This window comes from Myotis davidii, unplaced genomic scaffold (genome assembly GCF_000327345.1).
Source record: "Myotis davidii unplaced genomic scaffold, ASM32734v1 scaffold135, whole genome shotgun sequence".
Classification (NCBI taxonomy): Eukaryota; Metazoa; Chordata; class Mammalia; order Chiroptera; family Vespertilionidae; genus Myotis; species Myotis davidii.
In genome coordinates, this window is record NW_006289813.1 from 12,372,501 (window position 1) to 12,390,546 (window position 18,046).

Consider the following 18,046-nt stretch of genomic DNA (forward strand, 5'->3'; position numbering starts at 1 on the left):
CTTCTACACATGCTCTGTGGCAAGAATTAATCACGTTTCTCAATCTAATGCAGGGTAACGTGGGGAGAAGGACACATATGTAATATCTTAATTAATAAAAAATATATTAAAGTGAAAAAAAAAGCATGAGATGTAAACATGGAGAGAAAAATCATAGCAAAATGTGTTCAGGAAGTCATATGAAAGATCAATAGGAATTCCTTGTGGGAAAAACTTTAAGTTATAGTAAGTAGCACTATCCATTCAGAATGCATTTATTCCCATGCAAAACCAGAGAACATGGAGCTACCCATGTTCCAAATTGTGGAAGAGTTTTATGCATTAGAATCTGAATTCATGAGGGCAATGGGAAGAAGACCAGGTTTTTCTGAGGTGGGGGCACAATATTGTTCAGTCTATGAAGTCTATAATTTCTGTGAATGTCTATTCAGGCTAGGAATTATTGTTGTAGTTTTAAATGGTCCAAGAAATGCCTAAAAAAAATAAAGAAAGTAGTGGCATTCATGGCCTGGACAGAACAGTCACATTCATCAGCCTCTGAAACCACACCAGGTGCATGTGCATTCAATAAATGTTTGTTGAATTAAGTTGTAATGTAAACATCAGGAGGTCCAAATGAAAAGCTCCATGGAAAAGTTTCCATCCTAATGGAAACCCAACTATCTAATTTTTATCATGAAAGTTGACTCTTGAAAAATGTACATGATTTTCACCTAGAACTCTGCCTCCAAAATTAAGTTGCATGTCTTTGCAAACTGTGTGCTTCTTCTACATTGTTCATTTTAAGTATTTGTTTTAAAATATTTATAGGGTTTATGAGAATATTACAAGAGTGTGTGTGTGTGTGTGTGTGTGTGTGTGTGTGTGTGTGTGTAATTGAATATATACCCAATAAAGTATCTTGGGCGGGCCACAGTTGTAATTCAGATATACTGGCACAATGAATTAACACCTGCCTAAAGATCCTTTATGTGCTCTAAATGCAACATGTGGCTTGAACTAAGTCATTTCCTCAAGTATCAGTCCAGTTTTCGTGGCTTACAAAACTCAGTGTTAGGTGTTAGGGACACAAGGAAAGAGAAACCTGGTTTTGAGCACTTCCTGCTACCTACAGGACACAGACAGATAGATAACTAAAAGCTGGACTGGAATTAGGGGGCTTTGCAACTTAATGATGAGCTGGTTTTATTTTCCCTTTATAAATCTCACTCATTTTATTTCCAAGCTTATATAATTCAGGAGCATTTTTTAATTAGATCTTTCTCAATAAAGAAAAAACTTTTAATAAGCTACCTGTATACATGATTTATAGTTTCATAAGTACACAGTTCTGGAAATGAGTACAGTAAAAAATATATCTTAAATTTTATTGTCTGTCCTTTTTCTATATTAACCAACCTTTGATTCCTCCAATTAGTCTCATAAAAGAGGACAATTACATATTTTTGCAGCTAATGTAATAATAAGAACTACCAAAAATGTCTGTTTCCCTGAATCTAAAGATTATACCCTTGAATCAAAAACTATTATTGCCTGGTCGGCATGGCTCAGTGGTTGAGCATCAACCTATGGACCAGGAGATCACAGTTCGACTCCCCGTCCGGGCACGTGCTGGGTTGTGGGCTTGATCCCCAGTGTGGGGCATGTGGAAGGCAGCCGATCAATGATTCTCTCTCATCATTGTTGTTTCTATCTCTATCTCCCTTTCTCCCTTCATCTCTAAAACCAATAAAAATATATTTTTTTAAGTATTGTTTATATATGGTTCCCAGTTTTAATGGTGATTGTTCTGGGACACATTACTGACTTCTGTGCAAGTCTTGTCGTTGAGTCTTGTGGGACATTCACACTCATCATGGTCGGCACCATGAGAGTCTTCCTAACTCTCCAGGGGTTCCGGGCACAGCATATCCACATAGACCTGGAGATTTCCCTCCTCAGACGTGCTGGTCTCCTGGGGTAACTTGTTAACCCAAATCTGGGACCTCATGTACACTTAGGGGCCCAAAATCTGAAATCAGTAAGTGACTGATTCCTGGATAAAGTGTAACAGTTCACCTGGCCTTTTCTCCTGGATCCTCAAAGGCCTTCGCCCTTTACTTCCCGAATGCCTCTCAAGGAGTCCAAATCCATAGGCAGAGGCACAATGGATTGGAAAGTTCTATATTAATAAATTCGTGTGAATTGATTTTTGTTTGAACAGATGTAATTTTTTTGGAATTTTATGTAAAATATCATTTTATCTCCAATGTTTTCATATATGTATATGTTCTCTCTTCCCATATGTATAGATGTAGACATAAGGTTATATATACTTGTAGAAATATACATATCTATGCATGTTCATTATAATTCAGGTTATTATATTTGTAATTATAAACATTTAAGAGAAGGTAGGAAAGGAGAAATATAAATTCATCAGTTAATAACTCAAGCCAGTTGGTCATTGTTGGTGTTTATTTTTAGATATTTTTCTTGATGCACACATTTCAATTTTTTTTTTTACTTAACTTGGTTTCAGAAAATTTATGTTAATTTTATGGCCAAATGCATGATTATATCAGGCACTGTGCACCCGGCTTGCTTGGTCATATGTCTGGTGTCTCCACTTAGCTTGTGATTATATAGAGCATGCCAGTGAAAAGTTCTGTCATTAAGCTTTCTATTTCAACTACTTTCTTAAGATAGATTTTTGTGAGTCAACCAATGAGTAAGCGTGCATACTTCCATATCATTTTTATTTTTTAACATCTGAGTGATATGTATGTATTTATTCACATGTGTTTATGTTAACATAATATTAGTGATCTGAACTGCTTGGTTCTTCTATTAGTATTTTCAACTGATATTTTTGTAAAACATGTTCAAATACTATTTTTATTTTATAGAAATAAAAAAACCATAACGATGATTTTACTTACATGTGAAATTTAAAAAACGAAATAAATGAACAAACAGAACAGAAACAGACTCATAGATACAGAGAACACTTTGATGGTTGCCGAATGATAAGAGGGTTTGAGGGATGGGTGAAAAAGGTGTAGGAATTAAGAAGTACAAATTGGTAGTTACAATGGTCAAGGGGATGTGAAGTACATCATCGGGAATATAGTCAATAATATGTTAATAACTATGTGTGGTGTCAGATAGGTACTAGATTTATCATAGGGACCACTTCATAAGTTACATAAATGTCTCATCACTAGTCGCACACCTGAAACCAATATAATATTGTATGTCAACTGTAATTATATGTATTTAATTGAAAAAATATTATAAAGAAAACAAAACATAACATAACAATGAAAGTATTTTCAGTAAGGGTAAAAGAAGCAAAATCTCCTCGCCCAGAACTTGAAGGGACTCTAAATGGGTTTGACATTCTGTGATGTGTTGCTTGGTATAGACGCAGAAATACATTGCTTCTCTGTGGGCCAAATGCTTCAGGACATGACACTACCATGTGATTTCAGTAAAACATCAGGGAACACATTTAATAATGTGCTTGAATCCCTAGTTATTTAATTAGGATAAGTTGAGTTTCAAGCTGGTACAACAGATGGTTGTTAATATCAAATTTTTCAAGGAGGGCAGTGTGAATAGGAACATTATATTTGCAGATCCCATATCCAGTTATTTGGCATTGTACCTTTTTTACAATATTCAATTTTGGATGATTTACAATAAAGAAAGAAGAATGCAAGTCACTTTTTTAAAAGTAGTTCCAGATGTTTGGTTGGAGGTTTGGTTTTATGATGTCTGCCCTTTTTATTTCTAGGCAATGGCTCAAGTCCGAAGACATTCAGAGAATCTCATTGCTTTTCTACAATAAAATACTGGAAAAAGAGGTAAGCTCTATTTTTCTTTAAAATCAATCATTTTTATGACCTTTTAGTTTTTCAAATTTCTTCATAAAATTATACTCGTGTTTTTTCTTATTTGTGACATTTAAACTGCCTCTAGCTATCTCCAACTCTTTCTACCTTTTCTACAATTCTTCCATGCATATATTGTTTTATCATAGTTCTTGAAACCAAGCTTCATCTCTGGCTAGTCATCATTCTCAATACTCCTGGTGGTATATGATGTCTGGAACACATCTGAGATTGGGAGCTTAAAGAAAGGAGCGTGGTTTAAACAAATTCTTCCTAATAAATTTACAGTGACTTTGTACAAATTATTTCAACTTTTTGACAAAAAATATGAGACTTACAGTCAACGTGTTTGGGAGAATTAGGAACTTCAAACTTTTAGGTTTTGTTGCATCTAAATACTTTCACATTATGACTCATAAAGGAAGAGCTATTTCAGGCACACATAATAAGCAGTCATTTAATTTTTACATGTCAAGTTTAACATGGATTTTCTAAAATGAATTAAATAATTATTATAGAAAAGACAACTGCCCTAGGTCAGCTTTATTTGATTTGCCTTTTGTTTTGTGTTGATACAAAAAAAAAAAGAAAACACTTTAGAGGCGATTTTTATTATCCAACCATGTAATTACAGTCTTAGTTTTGAACAAAAGCTACTGTATTTAAAATGCTATTAAGGGAATTCAGTTCATTGTTTTATGGATATTGAACAGAAAAAATCAAATACCAAAATTTCTCCCAAAATTCATCAGGGTTGGATTATGCAGTTACACCAAAATTTTCTTTTTTTACTAGTGGTCAAGAAGATCAATTGTCTGCTTCTAAGTCAACATATTGACTACAGATGGTTTACCAAATTGATGTTTTATATAATTCATTACTATTATTTTGACCATTTTTTCCTTGAATAACTTTAACACATATTGATGGTTACTTAATGTGTAAATGGTAAAGTAGTCCCTTCCTGGTAGAAGTCCATCTCCTTTATTAATTCTATAACTCATAGCTCTGCACAAAGCCCAGCAGAAGGGAAAAGATAAGGATGTAATTGAATGCGTAGAATGTAATCACATTTCTGCACTTTTGCTAATGTAGCTCCTTCATCAACGTGTAAATTATCCCGGCTAGTAAGTCACAAAATTCATCAGAAAAAACATTCTAGCCAATAGAAGGTGATCGTCGTTTTAAAATGCCACTTTTGCTGACATCGCCCATGAGGACATATTTGCAGAGGCCAACTTTCAGGCGAGGTTGAGAGAGCATTGAGATTTAAGCTTGCTTTTTGTCCATCTATCCCCAGCCTGCTCTTCAGCCCTGCAGGAAGGATACAAGGTAGGAAGGAAGCGAGGAAGAGAAACTTCAATTCACCACCCAGAGATCCAGCATCCCTCACTAAAACCCCAGTGGCTAAAACCCCAGCAATTCATACTATAACTTCCCATAAGTTGGGGAGCAGTCTGTGCAGATACAGCTAATGCAGCCTGCCAGTATTGTCCGGGGGTCTCAGTAGCATGGCCACAGAAACTTTATTTCCTTTCATTTTATTATAAAAACTCTTGAGAAGCAGTCTAGTCTCAGCTGCAACTTTGGCTGTCGTTTCTCCTGCATAACTCAGGCGGGGGCAGTCCCAGGTGGGCAGCTACACTGGTCACTGTACGGTCCTGGGTGGGATCGAAAGCTGCGTGGACAAGTGGAAAGAATGTCCATCAGCCAGGCTAAGACAAGCAAACAGAATGAATGTGGACCTAGACAAAGCCCGCCGGGCTTCTCTAGCTTGTAAATTTACACATTACCTCTAAGTAGCACTAAGATAAATAACAAAATAAAAGACTAAAACTAGTAAATTGAAGGAGGAAATTACATTTCCTCAGTAGCATTTAAAAGTGAAATATTAAGTGAAAATTTATTTGCTTTCCCCAAATAACTGTGGGCAACAAGGGAACCAGGGCTCCCGCACAGTTCACTCAGTTCACTGGTCCATCAGTCACTCACTTGTCAGGTGCTCTCTCTCCTTGATGGAGTGATTGATTCAGTTACCTTTAAATGGGTTTCTGAACAGGCCGGTCTACATAAGTCATGGTCTTTGGAAGGTACAGCTCATTTGGAGGGAGGAAGTACTCATTGCCAGGAATGAACAGCCATCGTCCTCAGCTCGTTTGTGCCACGGTCTATAATGCAGAACTGGGTAGAGTTTGGCTGCTAGACGACTGCTACAGCCCTGCTCTTACTGAACTGCCACTCACAGTTTCCTCCTTCTCCCCCTTAGTACCGAGCCACGGCACTCCCGGCGTTCAAATATTACGTGACCTGTGCTTGCCTCATTTTCTTCTGCATCTTTATCGTGCAGATTCTCGTGTTACCAAAGTAAGTGCATGTGTTTCTCCACTGGGACTCTCCTCTGGTACCATCCTACTGGCCCATGATGCGTCAGGGTGTGAGGAGATGGTAGTTTCTAAACAGAGGGGTTATGTACCATACCACAGTGATGGTGGAAGGGGTAGACCTCAGGATCTGTGAAGTTAAGTCGTCTCCATGCATCATGTTTAGTTATAGAAATAGTGGATTTTCAAAGTGGACTTGTGGATTCGTGTCCCAGTGTTTCCTTCTGCTTTGATTTTCATATTACTCTGATGCCCAGGAAAACTTTACCAAAAAAGGCAAAATTGCCCGATGTTGTTTCTAATATACAAATAACATCATTGTATATTGAAAGGACAAAACCTACTCTGGGCACACGTAGCCCACCCATTCATTCTGATTTCACAGTCTTCTCCATGAAGTCCAGGCCCTGCCCCCATCTCTGATTGTTATAGGTCACTGTCCAACTTGCCTCTGCCAGGACAGACCTGAAACAGACAGGAGAAACCGGGTGAGCTGGATTTCACAGGTTCACACTTTGGGGTGGACTCCTGCTAGTCCCACCTATTGGTGAAAATCCAGTCACTCTATGATTCCTGGGTTGTCTTTCTCCCTCACCTTCTTAATGAATGAAATGTACACCAACTGACTTCCTTTAAAGAAGCAGATCTTTCCCATTCTACAGTCTAAAAGAAAAAGAAAACAAATCTCTTATCTTTTGATAACTGGGGATATAGACATAAATTTTAAGATAAATGTTCTTTCCCCTTATTGTTACCTACTCTGTTAAGGCAAAGCAATCATTTTTAATTTAGTATAATTTAGAGTATTGCGTTTAACTTCTGGGGCACAGCCAGCATTTGTGGGCAACTTGAATTGCTAAGGCTGGGTTACATTTTGTCTCATTGATAGAAAGCAAACTAGAAATGAAAAGTCTGTCTTTCTCTCTGTACTCGAGAGGATATTCTTCTGGACACTGAGCCCATTCAAAGGCTTTATAGAGCTATAACAAATCAAAATATTACTCATATATGTACAATCCAAAACTATCAGACCCCTTTTAGGAAAGGGTTCCCACTAGATTTCCCCTTCCCTACAAGTTAGCATTAAATGTGTGGGCCAGTTGAGTTCTTCTAAAACTTAAGTGAAATTTGCTAATGTCAACTTACAAGTTTTTTATTTTTAAAAAAGTTAACAAATTAAGTTCCTTCTAAGTGCCAGGCCTGTGCCACATGGTTCAAGAGAGAAACAATGGTCCCAGCATGCACAAGGCTTACAGGCTGGGCATTGCCCTGGCCGGGTGGCTCAGTTGGTAGGAGCATCGTCCCATACAACAAAAAGGTTGTGAGTTTGATTCCGGTCAGGGCACACACCTAGATTGAAAGTTCAATTCCTGGTCTGTGCAGGAGGAGACTGATTGATGTTTCACTCTCTCCCTCTCTCTTTCTCTGAAATCAATGGAAGCGTATCCTCAGGTGAGGATAAAAAAAAGTTCTTACATCTCTGTCATGTATTTGGATTAATAATTTATACAATCTTCTCAGAGAGCAGAATAATAAAACATTCTTTTTTAAAAAAAGTTATATAGATGATACAAGTACTACCAAGGGAAATGGACCCTTATTATTACTCTCAAATAGATAAATTCATTCATTTTTCTGTATCTTCCTAATAAGTATTTTTTATATTTTCTACATCATAATTAGTTTATCACCCACTGGAAGGAGTTGGAAGAGAGGAAAGTGAGTCAGCATTTTAAAAGATGATGTCAAAGATGCCCTAGCTGGTTTGGCTCAGTAGATAGAGTGTCGGCATCCAGACCAAAGGGTCCTGGGTTTGATTCCAGTCATGGGCATGTACCTTGGTTATAGGCTCCTCCCCAGCCCGGGCTCTGGTCGGGGCTCATGTAGGAGGCAAACAATCGATGTGTTTCTCTCACATTGATGTTTCCCTCTGTCTTTCCCTCTTTCTTCCACTCTCCTTAAAAATCAATGGAAAAATATCCTCAGATGAGGATTAACAAAAAAAAAACAACAACAAAAAAGGATGAAGTCAAAGATGACAGACTTCCAGGGACCAAGAAGAACATTTCATGGCATTATACTTTTAAAAGGAGAGGTCTGCTCTGACGTTACTTTTATTTTCGTGTCTCTCTTTTATTGCATTGTTTATTTATGAGGACCCATACATATGTTATTTAATTATGGCAGTCCATTCTCTCAGGTATCATCACCAGTTATTATGTGTTTCTTGATCAACAAGTTAGACTTCGAATGTGAACATTGTGAAATCTGTGCTGGTTGCATTTCCCTCTTTGTGTTGGCAATCAGAAAGTTCAGAGGAAGGCCTGCGGGCTCCTCAGATAAAAAGAGTTGAAACTTGAGTGAGTGTGTGTGTGTGTGTGTGTGACTCACTGAATGACTTATTACAGGGAAAGGATGCATTAAAATTAGCCTAACGAAGAGACACATAGGGCAGAGTCTAGAAGGGGCCCAAATGCAGAGCTTCTGGCTGTTCTCTCCCAAGGGAGCATCTCCCAGCCACCATGTGTGGCAATACCCACCAAGTGTCGTCAACCAGGGAAGCTCACCCAAGCCTTTGGTGTCCAGAATTTTTATTGAGGCTCAATCATGTTCTGCCCATGTGACTGTCTGTTGGTCTCCAGCCTCCTCCTGATATGGGGCTAACATATTGAGTCTCCAGTCCCTTCATAGTTGAGAACTGCACCTCCTGTACCAGCTTTATATTGTATTATATTATATTACTAGAGGCCCAGTGCACAAAAATTTGTGCACTCGGGGGCGGGGGTCCCTTAGCCCAGCCTGTGCCTTCTCACAGGCTGGGACCCCTTGTGGGATGTCCATCTGCTGGCTTAGGCCCGCTCACTGCGGGGGGATTGGGCCTAAGCTGGCAGTCAGACATCCCTCTGGCAGCCCAGGAGCTCTCAGGGGATGTCCACTTGCCAGTGAGGAGCAGGCCTAGCTTCAGTCAGACATCCTTAGCACTGCTGAGGAGGCGGGAGAGGCTCCCACCACCGCCACTATACTGGCAGCCATCAGCCTGGCTTGTGGCTGAGCAGAACTCCCCCTGTGGGAGTGCACTGACCACCAGGGGGCAGCTCCTGCATTAAGCATCTGCCCCCTCAGTGGTCAGTGTGTGTCATAGTGACCAGTCATTCTGCTGTTAGGGTCAATTTGCATATTACCCTTTTATTATATAGGATAGAGGCCTGGTGCATGGGTGGGGGTCAGCTGGTTTGCCCTGAAGGGTGTCCCGGATCAGGGTGGGGTCCCGCTGAAGTGTCTGGCCAGTCTGGGTAAGGGGCTGATGGCTGTTTGCAGACTGGCCAAGGCCCCCAGTGGGGACCCTCACCCCATGAGGGTGTGGCCAGCCTGGGTGAGAGGGGTTGGGGGCTGAGACCTGCACCTGATTCGCGCAGCACTGGCCCCCCTGCCTGGGTCCGCTCCGGGACCACCCAAGCCACCACGCCAGCTCGGGCAGGCCCCCCTGCTCTGTCTCCATCTCTGTTCCAGGCCTCACCTGCGTGCGCAATCTCCTCCTGTCTGGTCATGACCTGTTATAGAGTCCCAGCCTAATTTGCATATTACCTTTTTTTATTTATATATATGTGTGTGTGTGTGTGTGTGTACATATATATATACATATGCTTTATTTTATTTGTATTTTGATTTTTTCTTTGATATATATAGACCCGCTTTACCCTCTTATTTTCATTTACCTTGCTTTTCTTTTGTTCTCCACTTCCCTTCCTAACTTATTTTTTTTCTTTATTAAGTTAAAAGGAAATATATGTATTCTTAACTTAATAAATTTTAAAGGTAATCGTTATATTTCTTCTATAATTATTTCTTATCATTTTAGGTCCAGATGGTAATTATAGTCAGTATTTATTTAGATTTACCCATATTGTTTACCAATTCTTTGCTCATCGATGCTTTTTAAAAATTCCTTTCTTCATTTTTCTTCTTACTGATGTATATTATTTATTACTTCTTTTATTGAGGGTCTGTGAGTTCCCTCAGTTCTCATCGTCTTTGCTAAATACATGTGTCGGAGGTTCACAGACCATTGATGGAGGGACCCATATCACTACTTGGGGGAGGAGAAGAGAGAGCACAGAGGGAAGAGAGCCGTGGCACTAACTGGAATTCCAGAGAAAGGCTTTGTTTACCCATTTAAATGGTTTATAACTAATATAACTTTCAGACATTTTTGGTGGGGGAGGAGTCTGTAATCTCTGCTGGTTTCTTTCTCAGCAAACATGCTTCCTTGCCCCCTCAGAACCATCTTTAAGCAATGAACTGGCTGGAAAAAACCAGAGAGGAGAAAGGACCTAGTCCTGAATCAGCCTTTTCCATTTACTGTAACAATATACTTGATTAAAGTGCCAAAGTCGAAAATCCTCCCTAAAAAAAATGCGACTTTCCTTGCCTCATGACAGGGAGGAGTCAGCTTTGCTTTTCAGTAAGTACATAAATCAGTTATACTTGGATTTTAAAAAGAAACAGCTTTGCAACCAGAATGTTAATTAAAATTGGTTATGTTATATAACCTCATGGTATGCGTAATGGGCCTGAACATGCTTTTGATAGAACAGGCATGATAAATGGTTATAATTAAGAGCTTTTGAGCAGCCATTACTTTGCTTGGTGGTATTTCTGTTCCCTGAGATAAAGGGTACCTCCAACTGAACAAGAGGGTCTGTGCACCGTGGACAGGAACACGGGACAGCCTCAGGTAGCATGTCAGTGAGAATTTGAGCCACTCTGGGTCTGAATGCCAGGTTGTGACATCATATTCTAAATATAAGATCGTATCATCTACAAGTAGAAATAGTTTTACTTGTTTGTTTCCAATATGATGCCTTCATTTTATTTTTGTGCCTAATTTCCCTGGCTAGCTCTTCCAGTATAATGTTCAATAGGAGTAGCCCCAGCATACATATATTGCTGGAACAATGAGCAAGATTTTTATTGTTTCCATCTTTATTAATAAATCTTTTCAAAATGTATTTCATTCTTTTTATTGTTAAATTATATACATTTGAATACACTAGTCAAATAAGAAATCACAAGAGAAATTAGAAAGTGTTTTGTAAATCAAAACATAACATCAAATTATCTGGTATGTACTTAAAGCAGTCATTTAGAGAGGAATTTATAGCTTTCAAATGCTAAAAAAAAAAGAAAAAAGAAAAAAAATGAAACAATTAAAATAAAAAGTCTGTTTCCAATTTAGGAAGCCAGGAAATGAAGAGCAAATCAAGAATGTAGAAGAGAATAATTGGTAAAGAAGGAAGAAAAAAATCAATAAAATAGAAACCAATCAATACAGAAATAGTAAAGCCAAAAGTTGATTTTTTGAAAAAGTTTAATTATTGCTAAAACATTAGCAAACTGATCAAGAAAGAAAAAGAGATAATCACAAACTAATAATATAAGGAATAAAAGGGAATCCACTACAGAGCCTACAGACATTGGCAGGATAAATATGGGATGTTATAAATTATTCAAGGCCAGCAAGATTTAAAATTAGATGAATGGAAAAATTCATTGGAAGGACAGTCTATCAAACCTGACACATAAAGAATAGACCATTTAAATGTGTATGTACATATTAAATTTATTAAATTTGATTTTTTAAAAATCTTCACACAAAACTTCACATGCAGGTGATTTTCTGTATGAATCCTACTATACATTTTAAGAAAACAAGATGGAAGGAACTGCTCAAATATTAACAAATTTTATAAGTGTAAATGGATAAAAATATCCTATTCATGGACAGAAGCTCAAAGATTGAGGCTACAAATCAAAGGCCACACTTTTGTATTATATATGGGAGATCAACCTAAAATTAAAAGAGAAAGTTTGGAAATAAAGATGGAAAATAGTTATTTTGAGAAACAGCTTACAGAAAAAAGAAGGCAGCAGTAATATAAATTTCTGACAATACAGAATTCAAATGCAAGGCATTCAACATGATAAAAGAACTATTATGGTACAGTCACCAAGAAAGTTTAACAATCATAAATCTTGGTGCACTCCAGCATCTCTTTGAAGTAAATAAAGAGAAACTATTAAAATGTTCAGATATATTGACAAATCCACAATCCTATTTAGAAATCTTAATGCATTCTAAAATTGACAGACCAAATTGAGTCAATAAGTCAGCCCACTGGGGATTTGAATAGATAATTTAGGCCCTCTGAATAGATATATTTAGAGAACATGCTTTGTTTCCAGAAAAATAGAAAATACATATCATTTTTAGAAAGCCATAAACCATCATAGAAGTAAAGCCTGTTGATCACAGCCTAGAAGAAAAATAAACTGTCAAAGTATAAATAATAAGCACAATCTCTAATCAAATCTGTTGAAATTAGAAATAACAGAACAGACCAAAAATAGCCTCTTTGTAGAATTTATAAGTTAGACTTCTGAATTACTCTTGTATTAAAAGGTAATTGAAATTACAGGCCTTTTAGAAAAGAATGACAATTAAGTAGCTATAAATCAAAGCTATGAGATTTGGCTAAAGTGGTAATTATGGGAATATTTATGTGCTTAAATACATTTCTTAGAAAATACAAAAGATTAGCAACAAGTGACAATTAAGCAAAAGAACAATTTAAGTTTAAATGAAGACAGATTTTTTTGAAGTTAAATCAGAAACTAATAATCTAAAAAACTATCAGAATGCATAGACTTTAATAATATTCCAAAAGCTTTGAGAAAATCAACAAACATGCAAAGTTTCAAAAGTCTGATTTAAAGAAAAAAGATGAAAATAAGATTTAGTACAAAAAGAAATTACTTCAACTATGGAGACTTTAAAATTTTCAAGAGAATAATGTAATATTTTACATTTGAACATCTAAATAAAATGGATAATTTTCTAGGAAAATTTTCCAAATTGACTTAAAAAATAGAACCAGTAAACATGACAGAAATGTGACGTATCTACTTCTAATCATGGATCAGGAATACAATTTCATGAACACAAACGTCACCCACACAACTTAATAGAGAAATAGCTTTTAGGCAAGTCTCCTAAAATATCTGGGTTTCAGTTTCTCATCAGTAAAATGAGGTGATAATATTAACTTCTATCCAGGAGTAAATTAACTATACATATAAAGTCCTTAGAAGAGTGCTTGGCATGTAGTAAATGATCTGTGGATGTTGATTTGTGGCATCGTATCATCATATCATCACCATCACCTCATCAGATGGTTTTATAGTTGAGATTTACCAAACCTTCAATAAATGATTACTCGTTTGTTATCTAAACAGTTTCGGACCTAAAAAAAAGAAATAATGTTTCTGAACTCAACCTTATAAGGCTGCATTACCTTGATATTCAAAAGAAACCAGGTGAACATAGAGTCAAATGAAACTCTTGAGAGCTTATTTTATAAGAATAAAATGGATGAGAAAGGTGGCAAACAAAAGTTCAGCAGATTAGTTACCATGTTCCTCTTTAGTCCATCCCTCTGAGGTGTGCACTGCTTCACAGTCCCCCACCCCTTCCTCACTGTTTTGTCTAAGCAGGAGGCTCTGAGACTGTGTAGGGGAGATGATGAGGCTGGGGCAACTGGTGGCAGCCAGGGCCTCTGTGGCCTCAACCAGGGTCTAAGTACTGGAGTAATATCTTAAGGAAGGATGTTCTAGAAGGTAAGGAGACAAACAGTGCTTATTTCTACTAGACTGTAAGCAGCTAAAAATATGGTTGACATCTTAATCATCTTTGTAATACTGCAGCCTAACATAGGCCTGGTGCATGAGCTGAGTCAATAATATAGGTGCATTTGGTATATAAACACCTTCCCATTAGAGATTTATTTCAACTTGTTGTTGACTTGCATCTAGATCTTCCATCTGTCTATTGACATTCGGAGTGTGGCTGCTCTTCTCTCTCTTCAGTTTCTCTAGCCAGTGTCATTGGCATGAGTTTTATTATGGTCTCAGACACACCTGACCTCTCCTTGGATGTTCCATTTGAATTTCATCTTTGATTATTCATTGTAGTTCTGCTCTTTTGATACCCCCCAACCCCTTTTATCTTTGGAATAAATGAAGGCTTAAGAGGCTTTCATTTTTTAATTTTTAAAGGACTGCTCAGAAATGTATATAATTCTTATAAATACTTGAAACCTGTTGGTAGCACAATCTGTAACTCAGTGGGCACATTGTTCACATGATCATAGAAAGCTTGTGTGTTCATTGACTCGTGCAAGAATGTAAAAGCCGGGGCCTGTGAAACCTTGGGAGAACTTCAGAAAACACTTAGATGGATTTATTTTTTAAGGAAGTTGAATCTGGTTGGATTGTAGTGGGGAGGGTGAAGACTCAGGGTTACCTAAGTGAACAGGAGTAAGAATGCTCTGAAGGCAGCAGCTGCCAAAACATCAACAGCGGGGAAGAGGACACAGTGACGGAAAGTGCTAATTGCATAGGTGAGTCCAAAAAAAGATAATTTTTTAATAAAGGACTGTGTATAGGGTGATTTTAATGAGCCATCATCACAAGTCAACCAGACACAACTGTGGATATAGTTTTCTATGGACATATTTTCAGTTTTGTTTTACGTTCATTTTCATTTCTCAAAAATTTTAGTGAGGATTGAAGTCCTATTTAATTAAGTCCTAATTAAGATGAAGATATGGCTGACGGCTTTCCAGGCTAAGAGAAACTCTCCCCACACTAACCCATTCTTTTCTCTTTCCTGTAGAACCTCCATCCTTGGGATCTCCTTTGGAGCTGCGTTCCTCCTGCTTGCCTTTATCCTTTTTGTCTGCTTTGCTGGACAGCTTTTGGTAGGTACTTCAAATATTGAACTTCTTTGAAAACTGTGCTCATTGAATGAAAACTGATTTCTTACCTAAAACAGGGAGGTGATTGACTTACCATTTCAAGACATAAAGATCCCAGTAAAGAAACATGTGTCCTTCCTGTCATCTGCCAAAAATACAAACTGACGCAGCTCACACACAACCAAGACACTAATCTGAAGATTATTTGAGATGTTGGATGTCACATCATAAAATTGTAGTTAGGTCCACTTGCTTCTGTCAGCAATTTTTATCATCTTCTCAGTATTTTCAGAGTATTTATAACTGTGACTATATAATGGGAGACTTTGAGTATACAGGAGAATTAAAACTCAAACCAAATATATCTTTTATATCAACTTTCCAGATATAAAACCTTAGAACATCAAAATGGCAAATATAAAAATATTTTTTAGTTTTTTAACTTAAGGCAATCATTGCAAGCTCTTATGGTTTAGATGCTAGTTCTGGATATAAAAAGTAAATCTACTTGAGTCTAAAGCAGTGGTTCTCAACCTTCCTAATGCCGCAACCCTTTAATACAGTTCCCCATGTTGTGGTGACCCCCAATTTCATTGTTACAAATTGAACATAATTAAAGCATAGTGATTAATCACAGAAGCAATATGTAATTATATATGTGTTTTCCGATGGTCTTAGGCGACCCCTGTGAAAGGGTCATTCGACCCCCAGAGGGGCCGCGACCCACAGGTTGAGAACCGCTGCTCTAAAGCAATGAGCATATCCTATGAAGGCCAGCAATGGGATAGAAGTCACAAAAGAGAGCTGATGTTCCATTTTGTTCATTGGAGGTGGGTTGAAAGAGAAGAGGCCACTTTTGAGCAGAGTTCATGGGCATTCTCTGTGGAGACACTTCCCTTATTTTTGTTAACCAAAATTTTAATGTCACAGATAGTTTGTTACACAAAATAAATAGGAATAATCCTTAAAATATCTGCCAATGAATGAATGCATTTTATGAGATGTGTGAGGTTAAGGAAATTTCGTATTTTTCATATTTCTGAAGTCATGATTTCTTCCAATTAGACTTTGACAAGAGCAAGTAGATGACACAACCAAGGAAGCAGGCCTAGAGTGTGCAGGGCTCCTGGTCACTTCTCAAGGTTGTGCTACACCCATAGGATGCACTGTGGCTTCTAGGAGAGCACTTCTCTCATTCTACCTGGTTTTACCCTTTTCATGTGTTTCATCATTGTAATGTCATTTTGCTTTTCAAAAACATATGGTAGTATTACCTCCAGCAACATCAGTACAGTGACAGAATGGCCTCTTAATGGTTTGGAGCCCCAGGTCTCCATTGTATTCTAGTCTGTGTTGAAATCTTTTGCCCAAAAAGTGCTAAGATTCCAAAGCATGTCTCTGTCTCCATGTCACCCTCCTCTGCCTTGTACCTTTACAAACGTGTGTGGGTTTCTAGTTGCTGGATCATAGTTTAGATTATTTAAATTGGATTGGAAACTGTCCCACAAGTGAGACTATGGTTTCTGATTTCCTGGCATGCACACAGCATCTCTTGAAAATCCCCTGAAGATACCATAGGTTATAGAGAAGAGAGGACTGGGTAAATATGGACCCGTGGGAATCCTTGTCAAGTTCTAAAATGCTTCATACACAAAAAAGCCTGATTTTCTACATTCAGATTTTCCTTAGGTGGAGAGCATTTGGCTCCACCCTCTGTCTTCCTGGCCTCCAGAAGGATGTGGAAGTCCATTTCTCAAGTTTTTAGAACAGGAACGATCATTTGTACTTCTTTTGAAATCCCAACCTCATTGTAAAGCACCTTGTATCATTTTGCCTCAGGAGCCATAGTTGTCATTTTCTAGTCCAAGGCATCCAGCTGTGGGATCATAGTGTATATTTAGGGTTTCAAGTTCATTTTGTTTTCCTTCCCACTAAGTTTCTGTAAAAAAGAAACACAGGGCCGGAGGCTGAAAAATGAATCTGCAGAGCAACTTTGCTGTCTGTGTGGGAAGTATCCGCTCTCATAAAAAGTCTCCGTTCTCAGCCTCAGTATAATCCATCCTCACCATGGAACTTTTCACGGCTCTTGATTCCTCCTGTACCCGCCCTGTGGCCCTTCAGGGCGATGGAGAGAGAGCCCCCACACACACAATGCCTGCTTCCTCCCGTTCCTGGGGGGGCTTTTCAGACCTTGACACCCACACACCTGATGCTCAGGGGTTCTTTTTAACTCTTTGTTGTCTCAAAGAAAAATTTCAAGGCTGCAGATGAACTGGTGCCTGCCTCGGCCTCACAAGAAGAGCCTGTGTTTTGACAAAATGGTCAGGAAGGCTAGACTTAAAGACAGCTTGGTCTTTCTAAACTTGAATCAATAGGATCCGTGAATGAGTCTCCCCCCAGTGGCCAGCTGGAATCCTTGATCCAGAGGTAATCCTGGTAAAATTCAAAAAGGAATTCTTCTCATTCCAATAAGAGGTTCCTTTTACTATTTATGTGATTCTGTAAGGATTTTTTTAACTCTAAACATCAAACATTAATGCACAGCCAATCTAAGAAGGCTTTCTGTATGCTTTCTAGTCTACCCTCCAAATTCAAGCAAAATCTATGCATAGCACAAATAAATACTCCTTGGTGATCTTGGAGAATACATTGCTACATCCTAACTGCCCATTCCCTGGCCTCCTGAAAACTACCAAATTGTATGAGGTTTTATTATGCTTCGCATTTAATTACGGATTAAATACTGAGTTTATGAAAAAATACTTAATAACCCAGACTCACCTTCTTTTTTTTTTTAAATATATTTTTATTGATTTCAGAGAGGAAGGGAGAGGGGGAGAGAGATAGAAACATCAATGATGAGGGAATTGTTGATCGGCTGCCTCCAGCACAAGCCCTAATGGCGATGGAGCCTGAAACCCAAGCATGTGCCTGCTGGGGTCCAACCCCAGCAGGTCCAGGGGTCCCCAAAGGTGTG

General features: G+C 38.1%; 1 protein-coding gene across 10 annotated transcripts in view; it reads left to right on the plus strand.

Annotated features, from left to right (window-relative positions):
• The window catches only part of ADCY2 (adenylate cyclase 2 (brain)), a 282,664-nt gene that overhangs the window by 210,055 nt on the left and 54,563 nt on the right, over positions 1-18,046 (plus strand). For all 10 annotated transcript variants that reach the window (XM_015563100.1, XM_006762472.1, XM_015563093.1 and 7 more), the window contains 3 exons: positions 3,779-3,848; positions 6,142-6,239; positions 14,988-15,072. In XM_015563100.1, coding sequence (XP_015418586.1) covers positions 3,779-3,848; positions 6,142-6,239; positions 14,988-15,072 — 253 coding nt within the window. The remainder of the gene's footprint in view (positions 1-3,778; positions 3,849-6,141; positions 6,240-14,987; positions 15,073-18,046) is intronic.